Here is a 12,007-nt window from a genome sequence, read left to right as displayed (position 1 = left end):
CATTTTAATAACAGCTAAAGGTGACATAGATACTTCATTATGGTATAGTATTTAAATTTATGCCTGAGAAACACATAATATTGCCCCTTTAAAGCTAGGGTGGCACAATATCAGGAAAACCTGCAACCTACAACAGCAATAAATTTTGGTTTGACAAAAAAAAAGGAAGTTGGATCATTTTACCCTTTTTGGAATAAAAAATGAAAATAGAATAATCATCCATTTAATATTTTTCAAATTACCAAAAAGTACACAAACTCAGCTACCTTTAACATTTGTTCTTACCCAACAATGAAAATAATAAATGCTACAATGAGATGATCCCAACTTTTGAGAGCTAATAAACTGCAAGTTAAATGTTTAAAAAAGGGTTTCATTATAAAGACATATCAACAGAACCCTGTTTCCTCTGGGAGTGATTGATTAAAGCTCCACCAAGCCTCTTTCGAGAAGATACCAGTGAGCAAATCTGTGTCTCCTAACCACCGTTCCACCTCTCTTCATCACTCTCTTTAACTCATGATCAGATTGGGTGCTCAGTCCCCCACCCCAATCCTCCGTTACTCCCTTTAAATCCAATATTCCAGAGCAGGTTCTGAGTGAGCGACTGGTGAAGGAGATAACACTTACCGGCGCTGAATATTGCGCCGACCTGGAAGGAGAGCTCAGAGTCGTGCTCCGCCTCACAGGGGTACACCGCCTTGGCTTTCCTGCCCGTGACACTGAAAAATGAAGGCAATCAGAGAGCTGGCCGAGCTTTCACGAGGATTACAGCACAGTTCAATCTGGGCACGGTGTTCGCTTGTTCATTTCCTCGCTAGTCTGAAACAGCAGAAATTGGCCACGCCGGAAAATAAGCAGAGGTACCAACAGAATATCGGGGGCTGCAGAATTCTTTTCTTGACTGAGCTCTAATCTGGATGGACTTGGAAGTCAAAACACACCTGTATGCACCAGTGAGTTCATGCACGCAGAGATAAAGCTGCTCGTTATAGGTTTAGTGTAACTGGAGCAGCAGGAAAGACAGTTCTATACAGCAGACAACCATCCAAAGAGAAATCATTAAAAAGTACTGGAGAGATACCCACACATAGTGCTAAAACTGTTAAAGTTACACTGTGCTGTTTCATGTTCAAGTAAGCTAAATAAAGCATACTTACTGTTCTGCAATGTTTAAAAATAATTATTATTTTGCTGTCTTGTTGATAAGAACACTTCTTTTTCCAGCGTGGCCAATTTCTGCCATTTCAGACTAGCGAGGAAAAGAACAAGCAGACCTCGGGCCCAGATTGAACTGTTTCCACAGCAAGGTTGTTTGGCACAATGTTGCAAACTTATTATCTTGAATCCCGGCAAGAATAATACGTCGTATCTTGCCTTCAACACACAATGGCCTGATAAATATTTCATATTTTGTGTGGAAAAGCAGCAACAATATAGGATAAAAAAAGGGAAAAAAGAAGATGCACAATCTGTGGTGGTGGAGGGGTGGGTGGGGTATGTGGTTACAGAGTTGTCAATGCAACAACATTCAGCTGAGCTCTCACACTGAGAATTTTGGGGGGAAATGCCCTTAAAATGTAGAGCGACGCTTGCAAAAAAAAAAAAGATTTTGTATTTACATGAAAATAACCTTAATGGACTGGTCTTAGCTCTGCATATTCCTCAGCAACAACATTTGAGGACGTTGAAAATGATTTTATCTTTCATACTGAAGCAAGCAGAAAGTAGTTCTGCCTGATGAACAGACCGTCTCTGCAGTTCCTTCAGTCCTGTTCACCCAGATACCATTTGTGGTTTTTGACAAGAAGGTAAGGCTGTCTCTCCAGCTGCAGCCAGTGCTTGTGTTGCACTAAATCCCTCAATAAAAATAACTAAATTGTAGCGCTGGTGAATATACATAAAAAAGTGAGGAAACACATTTATGTGCAAGGCTGTAAATAAAGGTTAGACGAATGAGAGTGCAGATGATTCTAACTGAACATTCAAGATAAAACCAGCAATTGAGACACGATGGAAAAAGTGAAAACCAAAAGGAAATAATCTAATTTTACAAGATCTAATCAAAAGGTGGGTGTAAGAATTACTAATGCAGACTACGTATAGAAAAGCGGGTCAGCTGGTATTATTCAGGAAAGGTACAATGCTGGTTTACCTTTGCTCTTGCTTTTCCTTTTCATACGCAGCTGTCGTGGCAGCAGGTTGGCTCTCACCTGAAGCTCCAGAAACAGCAAAAAGAGGACATCTGGAAAAGACCACAACTGATTATTCATAACATGTTTTAACCGCATATGTAGTCTGCTAGCTCCTAAAATCTACTTTATGTCCACTATTTTGTGGGGAAAAATGATCAGACTTTAAAAAAAACATTAAATTCACTGTGATAGTGAATCATTTAACTTTGGTTGCAGCTGAAGCAAAACGAGGAGGGACCAGAGTAAAAAGTGAAACTCAAATACAAATTAGATACTTTGCAATAGTTAATAACAATAAGTAATGTATCTCACATTATAAATCAATAAAAGAGAGAGAAAGAAAATGCAGGGTGAATGATACCAAGAGTAATAAAAAAAGCTCAACATGTTTCCATGAATTAAATCATCCATTTTTCATAACCTGCCAAAAAAAAAAAAAAAAATCTTTTGAAAAGAATCGTCTTTCAGCAGCTGCACAAAGAAGTGAAATGCAAATTCAAAAAGCAAATTTAATATTCAGACTGAAGATCTACAGTTTAAACTCATTACAAAGAAAGCTTCGTTGCATTAGGCTGAGTTCAATTCTTCTTCCATTAACCCCATATTCATATCCTTTATTCAGATTCTTTTCCCAGTTGTATTATTTTTTAACAAAGTCATTTATTTAATATGACTGATTGTCTGAAGTCTTTGAGTGCATTAACCAATTGTCACATTAGGGACAAAATAAAAAGGGAAATATAAATAGTACAAAGGCTAAATGCATAGCCCACAACATTTTTTATTGAACTTGACCAGCTTAAATTCAGAGTCTGAAATGATGTTAATAACATCTGAGAGTAAACAGTCAAACGACAGCACATGAACCACAGCTTTAGCAGTTACAGTAGAAGACTAACAAGTTTATAGATGACTTAAAGGATGGAGGCAGGGGTCCTGGTGAAGGCAGAGAGCTGCAGAGGGGAGCAGGACTTTCAGCCAGGCATCCCTCTGTGTTCCATGCCTGCCCCAGGGCCAGTGCTAATACAGCACATAATGAGCAAATTGCTTCTAGTTGCTGCTCCCATAGAGACGTTAATAAAGGCAATTAGAGAGAGCAGCTGGGGAGGGGCTGGAGGTTTGAGAGGATGTTGAGAATAGTGGTTATATGGAGGAGAGAAAAATTGCTTTAAGGAAGAGCACGTTGAAGGGGCTTTTTCTGAAGGTGAACATGGTTCTGGGGCTCATGCTCTGCATTGCTTCCTCCCTTCGTTTTTTTTATTATTATTTTTTTTATTTTACTGCCTCTCCCCTAGTGCGCTTGTCCATCCTCAGCGGTAGCTGTTCAGATCAGGCCCAGTCTGACGGTGGGTGATTTATTGCTCTGCAGCAGTGTGGGACCACTGTGGTGCTCAGCTGCTCCACATCAGCATGGCGGGACGGTGCGCTGCAGTGCAGCAAATCCACTCATTAACCTGGGCCAAAACACAATCACTGTCTGCCAACAGGAGGTGGAGGAGGAGGACCCACACTTAACACACCTGCAGGAGAACTGAATCACAAACACTCAAAGCCAGGAGTGGTTAAAACGATGCTCAGCTCTTAAAGATCTGAACCACAAGAGGATGGCCCACCAACTCATCAAGCAACAGAAGAAACACAACATATTACATACCCTGTCAAATTAGTCAATCTGATTTCCACCTGAGTAAAGAAAAATGGTTAAATAACAATTTGATACCCCCAAAACATGTGGTACTGTGTTTACAAAAAGGGGGAAAATATATTTAGAATTTGATATAAAATCTTACTAATCTACTCTTACTATATTGCACATATTGAACACAATATTACCAATGCGACTCAGCCCAACAAAAAAAAGGTCGGTATTATGTATTTCCAGGTACGTGGTTCAATTCTATACTACAATCGAGTATCTGTTATCATCAGTTGTTGTGGAAATGCTGTATATGTCAAAAATAAAGCTGACTTTGAATCATAGCCTAATGCCTTAAAATTAGCCTTTGTCTTTTTAAGTACATCCTGTTTCCAACACTTTCACTTCAGCACGTCTTCACAACAATGCTTCAAGCCGTTTCCAACCTTTGTAAGAGTAGAGGTCGTCCCCTTGGCATCTAAAAATACATTTCCTCGATGAAGGCATTATTTTAATCAGAATAGGACTGGACTGAGAAGTAGTTCGTATCACAAGCTCAACAGACGTCTGCTCCACCAGGTGTGGTGAAGCTATGTGGGGGAGGGATGGTCTGTGGGGCGGGAGCACGGCTGGGGACTGAGCTCCAGGGAGGGGCTTTGGGTAAACAGGCAGTGCTTTGTACCAGCAAGTGTTTCGGCAGCTCTACCATATGAGATTTAAGAATGCCTCAAATATGCACAGATGAGTCAAAACAACACTCTATGTGTTTGATGGGAGAATGACATTATACCATGATATAAAGCTCTAAAAAGTTGATTTTGCATAAATCCCACTCCTCAAAGTGACAGGTATAGAGATTAAGCAACGGATAGGAAGTAATAAATGTGCCTAAACTTGAAAATGCTATCTATAAAGGAAGTCAATTCATTTAAATAGTTCAAACAATCGTTTTATAAGTAAGACTGCAGTTATCCACCGCACACTGAAAAGAAAGAAACAGTTTTAAATATTAAAACTTTGTTGAATCACCTTTAGCTTTGATCACAATACACATTTGTCCTGGTGCCATTTTTCACAGAATGCATCACCTCAACATTCATTTCCATCTTGAGTTGCTTCATTTTTTGTACCAATGATGGGAGAGCCACACCACAGCCATTTCCATTACATCATAAAGAATCCCAGTGGCATTAAGATCTGTAAACATTAGGCAATTAGTGTGTGAAAATGATGTCTAATGCTCCCTGAACCACCGGTTAACAATTTAAGATCAATAAATCCTGGCATCTTCATCCCATGTGGGATGGTTGTTTAAAATAATATCTCACATGGTTGTTTAAAGAAATGAAACATTACTCACTCTGACTTGAAGATTAAGTAACTTCCAATCAGCTTTAACATAATAATCAATCAGTACTGTTTGAAGAAATCCTTGTAGTGATTATTTTCTCCTTTTTGATTCAGCAGTACATTTATATCTTTATTAACTACCATCAAGTAAAAAGCAACCAAATACTGCCATGTTTGGTATTACATCAATGCCCCCGTTGGCTGCTGTGCTGCTCCTTTTTCTTTCTGCCACTCACTGAAAAGGTCAAATCTGTAGCAACACCATAAACTGCCTGCCCTTAAAATTGCAGTGCACCAATACTCTTCTATTTACGGTAATACACCAGCGCAAGCTTTTTTTTTTCTTTTTGTGCTTACTGCAGCAACAAACATTGCATAGTTGCTAGTCGTTTAGTATTTTGTTTTCTTGAGGAAACATTTTGTAAAATGTTGCAGAACACAATAAGCCTTGGCCTGGCCCTACAGTGCCACTAGCCTGCATATTTAAGTTGTTTCTCTGTTCCAACACACCTGTTTCAATGGCTGAATTACCTCTTCAGTTTGTCCTCAAGTTCTGGAGAAGCCATCCATTCACTGAAAGCAGGTGTGCTGAAGTAGAGAAGCATCTAAAACATGCATTATACATGGATCTATTCGAATACAGCTTTCAAAATTACATGCAAGTCAAGAGGAGGGAAATTCTCACCTAAACAGAAAAAAAAATCATTAAGCTTTAAATGGCTTTTAGTTGCCTATTACAGGCCTAGCTTAGCTTTTTCTGTCAGTATAATTAAAAGCACTAAATGAGGAAGTGAAAAGGCATTCTAAGTATGTCTAAGATAAAAAAAAAATCCATCCTAATTCCAGTACTATTTATCTCAACTTTTCACAACTGTTTTTTTTAAAATAATTTGTCTGAAAGAAACTACAGTATTTAGTGTAATGACTTCAAAATTAAACAATAATACAAAAGGAAGGTCTTCTGCTTTATGATACGAACATCAGGGTTATCTCCCTATCAGTTTAATAGAAGTAGGAATTCATCTACACAAGTAAACGGCTGTTTCTCATTACTGCAGGAATTTCAACCTCAAGCGTCAAAGCCTCGTTGATCCTGGCAAGGATCTGACTCGGGGATGAGAGAGACTATCATCTTCCTTTAGTATAAAGGAAGATGGGCAGCGGTGGGATTTAGACCCTGATTCTAGTAGAAAGTAGGATCAAACCTACAGCCAAGCTGCCAGTTTGGGTGGGCAGGAAATCAGCCTGGATACATTCTTATGATCCATAGCTTTCTGCTGTAAGAGACATGGAAGGCTAGAGGTAGGGCAGTACAGAAGAAAAAGAAATAAATGTCAGAAAAGGTAATGTGGAAGAACTTGGAGCAAACGTGCTGCTGGGAGAAGATGCAACGTAACTGACTGAATTTGAGGAGGAGAAATGAGTTGAGTCAACGAAAGTCACAGAAACAATAAATCATACAAATCTTATTGGGGAATAATGTGAGTCAGGATGCATTTCTTTTTTGTATGACCACGCAGATTTTGCAGAAAACTGACCAAAATACACTGTTGTCCAGGTGTGTATTTGGAGCACAGCAGAGTATAGATATAACATTTCAGAGACTGGCTGGAAGTAATTTAGCAAACGTGATTCCTGCTCATTTTTGGCTCGGACTAGAGCCGAATCCATGTGTTCAACGCCAGAGAGGTGCTGCGCTAACAGGTCCCTACCATCGCACATGCTAAGATTTATGAGTGACCAAAGCCAGGGCGACACCCTGTGACATATGGCGCAAGTCTTCATAAAGGGACAGGGGCCGCCGCTATAAGGGTAAACAAGATGAATTTCGCTCCAATGTCAATACGATTTACACGGCCAACGCACGGCCACCTGTCTTCCAAACAAATAAGAGCTGAGATTTATGACCTCCTCCTGGCTGCTCCTTCCGTCCTCCAACATGATGCCACATATGTGGGAAAGCACAAAAAACACCCAGAGGAAAAAAAAATAGTAGGTTAGACAAGGTATATAAAGTCCATTTTGTTCATTTCTGTTGATAAAAAGTACATGCCTACACATAAGCAGACATAAACCCACAGAGGTCATACACCAAAGGAACCTCACTGTCCGGTCAAGCCATGAAGGGGATTTATTTTAATTTTATTCCTTTTTTCCCAGAAAACAGAGAAGACGACGGTGAATGAGAGACAGTCTTTCTCAAGGTGAATTTGTAGACATGACACAGCAGTGAGTCTAACATCTGCAGCATAACCCAATAATTCATCTCTCGCATCAGCATTCAAGGCAAGTTCTGGGCTGAAAACAACAAAAAGAGCCAAGGACTTCGAGGGACAGAGGAGAGACTAGACTAGAGAGATGCTGTATGACAAAACCTTGAACAATAAAAAGATTTATTTTATCGCAAGTGGCGATCAAAAATAACTACAAATGCTTCATGCACTAAATTAATCCCATAATTGAGTTTGTCCACAGAAGTATTGATTGAATTTCTTGGACAAAAATGTGTTTTATCAAAGTGGCAAAGAAGTAACTGAGCTACAACTAAAACACACAGAGAAGTAAAAAGGTTAAGAGCTGTCTATGATGAATGAAGCTGGATGTGGTTAGAACAAGAAGTTTATATAGAACAGCTGGAGTGTGCAGAAACCATGTGACTGTGTGATCAGCTGGAGAAGCTAACGGTTAACGCTAAACGGGTAAGACTCTGGATTTCCCATTACTGTACATGTTGACAACAGAGCAGAAAACAAGGACTGACAATGTAGAAATCATAAAAACTATTATTAATAATATTAACCCAATTATTATTAATATTTTACAGTTTATATAATATATCTAATGTTTTAAATAATGTCAGAAAAGCTGTTTGTGTTATGGATTTATTAACAGAAGATAAACAGGAAAACATCTCATTTTACAACACAAGTCAGCAGATTTGATCTTATTTAGCTCAATGTGATCTGAGCAGAACATAATGTAACCGTTTAAAATTAAAATAATCTTATAACGTTGATGTAATCACTGTTATTTATTGAACTGGTTAGCAGATATTAGCTTGTGGAGCATATACAGAGTTTAGCACTGTTGAATCATGCAACAATTTAACACAAACTATTAAATATTACTTTGTCCTCTGATTAATATTTAGACCTACAGAGTGTAAAATAATATTATAAATGTGAGTATTTTTCGGTTTCTGTTAGAGGAACCTGTTGAGAAGATGGTTAGCTAATAGAGACAAGTTTCATCCTGTAACCAGAGAACATTTTCTAACTGTTGACTGGTAAATATAAATATTCTTATTTTTATGACCGTAAGAAGAAATAATAAATATACTTTATTACTWGCTGAAGTCATCATTTTTCAACTAGCTAAAGTSTAAGTTACAGGCTGRCTTCTGGTCTGGTTTAGATCATTGTTTCTAATAAATTATATATTTTTTCTGGTATAAATCTGCTGTTTTACATGATTGTTGAATGAAATTAACATATTAATTTATTGTAAAAACATGACCGATAATTTGTGAAACAGATCCAGTTCAGCTGTTGTTTATCTATTAGTTTCTATGGAGGCTGTGAGCTGTTGCCCTGTTTGGTCTGTTTCTGCTCCTCCATGCTGTCACAGATGCTACCAGTGTACAGTATGGGCGAGGCTCAGTCTGGTGATCTACCATTTAAGTCTATGGTTTAGAAGCATTTTTCGCTTAAAAGCTGGGAAGTTACTTTTACCTGACCTAGAGAGCTATTTTCTGAATTATAAAACACTTAAAATCTAGTTTTGATGAAAAACTTTCCATTATAAAATAAAACAAAAAAAGACAATTAATCAAAGATTAAAATAAACTATATATATATATAACTAATGTGCCCAGAGTCCAAAAAAAGTCTAAATGTAACAAAAATAAAAAAAAAATAAACACACACACAAACAAACAAAAACACACCTCACATTTCAGATTTACTGCTAAATATTTGTGCTTAAACTAAGTTGGGCTTTGGCTTATTATAAATTCTCAGATTTATATTTCTACGCTTTTTTAATTAAGCATTTAAAATCCCACAATTATTTATAAACTTTTTTAATCTGTCTTTTTTCTCTCCCAAGTTTTTCTCAAGTGTGATTTTAAATACTATTACTCCTTAAATCTAAGTACAGATGTTTTATAAGATAACATTAAGAGACAACATTGCATCTGTAGAGTGTGTTTATTAATGTGTAGTGAATAATATAGAAATGTTCTTTTTTGGCCACTTTAAAAACTCTACCGTTAACATCTGAAGTTTTAGTGATCAGCAAGTCACACATTAATTTGTGCATTAGTCTATTTTGTATTTCAGCAACCTTTCATATACATGAAACAAACTGTTTCATAATAAAAGCATGCAGAAACACTCACTGAGAGTTGCTGCTTGAACTGAAGCTGGCAGCAAGCAAGGCAAGGTCATTCTTCTCTGCAGGTAGCTCTGAGGTCGAGGCTGACGATGACTGCGAGGACACAGACTCGTTGCTGCCCATCGACGTCTCATCTGCCATCGGGTTAGAGCCATCTACTATTGCTGACATACAAGGAAGAAGAAGATTTACGGTCGGGCAGCAGAACATTATCTTTATAAATAAATAAAAACCGTATAAATACAAGCCTCATGAATACAAACCTCAGTCAAAGCATGTGAGACTTACAAATTAGTTTATACTGTTCCTAATAATAAAGGCAAAAAGCTAAAATACGCTTGGAAGATCCAGCTTTTTGTATTTCAGTTTAAAACTCAGTAAATTAAGATATCAAGAACACTGATAACATAACACTGAATTTTATTGATACTAAATTGAGCTGTTTTAAACAAAACAGAAAAACTGGTGACATGCTAATCAGCTCTAATATTCAGAATACTGCACTTCTCTACACAGTCTGATGTCACACCTACAGCGCCACACAGGCTTTCAAAAAGCCATCTGTGTAACACTCTTCTGTTTCCTCTTTCAATGTCCTTATATTTGCTTTTGCTCTCATTATGTTGGTTCCATAAGGAAAGACAAAGGTTTAAAGATTACACTTTTTAATCCCCTGATATTAAAATAACCCACAGTAGAAGAAAGAAAGGCAGATTTAGACTCCTTTGGTACTGAGAAGAGGGGATTTTAAGAACCATAGATCAGAAACTGTTGGGAGTAGATTTTGGGTCAGCAAGTCAGGTGATCTGCTCTCCTGATGAATCACAATGGGACCTTTTTATAGACTCCCATTTCATTAAATTCAAGAGGGAACACAAGTACACAAGGGCACGTAAAGGTCACAGATGTAAACCTGTTTACACATGATTATGGAGAGGAGGTAACAGAGGTCAGTGTGTCATGCTTAGAGCCTTTTGAGTTGTAGTAATAACTACAGAACAGGCAGTATGAAAATGTTTTCCATTCAAAATTTCAACCTTGTTTCAAAGTAGCAAGAAGATTAACCAAATTCAAAAAGTAATTTTAATCACACATGAATAATGTTGATACAGCATACACAAATACTCTTACAACCACAAATATATTTATTATGTAGGGAAAAAAAAAATCACGAGTGGGAAATCAAACTGATTCAACAATATTTTTGGACTGGAAGTAACAGTTTAATTTGTCTTAATTGATATTTAAGTATTTGCAAAGCTAAGCCAAAAAATCACTTTAAATTACCCCAACTGGTGATGTGAGCTGCTTTACATAAATTCAACAATCCTATACAGTATAATGGTTTTTTTAAGAAAACAACTAATTAAATGACAACACTAGGAACAACTATCAGTAAGCTCAAACTATAAATGAGTGGTTATTAAGTATTAAACTTTTACAGTTTGACTAAGGGTCACCGAGTTCAGACCTAAATCTCCCTGCAAATCTTTTCGAAGACATTCGAAGACAGGGGGGAAAACACAACTCTAAACAGGAAAGCAAAACAAAAACAAAACAATGTTGTGATACTGTAAGCTTTTTAAAACAAAGCTAAAACCTTCCTAATGACTGTAAAGACAAGCTCACTAAATGGAAGTCTGTGTGTCTAAGTGCCATCAATGCCCCCTGATGACAAACAGGCAGCAGACGAGTGAGAACTCAGTATCGTGAAGGCGCTACAGAATACTTCTTTTAACTAAAGTATGAAAACAACTCATCCAAACTCCTTCACACTCAACACAGCACTTCTTTGGGACCTCAGTGAAGCATTTGCCAAGTGTGAAGCAGAATGGATGAACGGCTGTCTAGAAAAGCAAGGGAAACACACACACACAGCATTACTCATGTGCTGCTTCCGATTTCACTTTGCCCTCTACAAATGAACAAATACATGAGTTGACCGCTGCAGTGCTTTTCATGACTCTTCTAACAAATCAGGAAATGTGAAAAGACAAGTGCAAATTTGCAAACCTCTTACCATTCTGAATGTCAAGGACTTGTGGATTGTAGACCGCCAGGGGCCGGTTCTGTCGACTCTGTTTTTTAGACTGCCTCGTGGGAGCAGACAACACCAGGCCAGCAGGTGAAAGTGGGCTCAAGTCAGGAGCGTCTGTAAAAATCTAAATGAACACATGAGTGAGTCTCCAGCGCAACGCAACCTTAAAGTGCAGCAACTCCAAGAGCAGCAGCTACTAACCACGCAAGTTTGAAAACTCAGTTTTTATGCAGTGGTAGACAGAAAAGTATTTGCTGATACAGTTCATCCTCACCGGGGAAGCTGTGCACTACATTGACTGTACCCTTAAAGCTGCTTTTAAGAAGGTTATATCAGTGCCTCTCTCTCTCTCTCTCAAATATACAAATAAATAAATGCAGTTCCACACAAATC

General features: G+C 37.8%; 1 protein-coding gene across 1 annotated transcript in view; it reads right to left on the bottom strand.

The window, feature by feature from the left end:
- Positions 1-12,007, bottom strand: part of arhgap10 (Rho GTPase activating protein 10) — a 46,427-nt gene that overhangs the window by 2,150 nt on the left and 32,270 nt on the right. Inside the window, exons 19-22 of the mRNA XM_014022470.1 lie at positions 11,597-11,738; positions 9,581-9,740; positions 2,156-2,245; positions 631-722 (exon numbers count right to left, since the gene is read on the bottom strand). Of these exons, the coding sequence (XP_013877924.1) occupies positions 631-722; positions 2,156-2,245; positions 9,581-9,740; positions 11,597-11,738 (484 nt within the window). The remainder of the gene's footprint in view (positions 1-630; positions 723-2,155; positions 2,246-9,580; positions 9,741-11,596; positions 11,739-12,007) is intronic.

This window comes from Austrofundulus limnaeus, unplaced genomic scaffold (genome assembly GCF_001266775.1).
Source record: "Austrofundulus limnaeus strain Quisiro unplaced genomic scaffold, Austrofundulus_limnaeus-1.0 Scaffold331, whole genome shotgun sequence".
Classification (NCBI taxonomy): Eukaryota; Metazoa; Chordata; class Actinopteri; order Cyprinodontiformes; family Rivulidae; genus Austrofundulus; species Austrofundulus limnaeus.
This window is presented reverse-complemented; position numbering and strand designations above follow the sequence as displayed.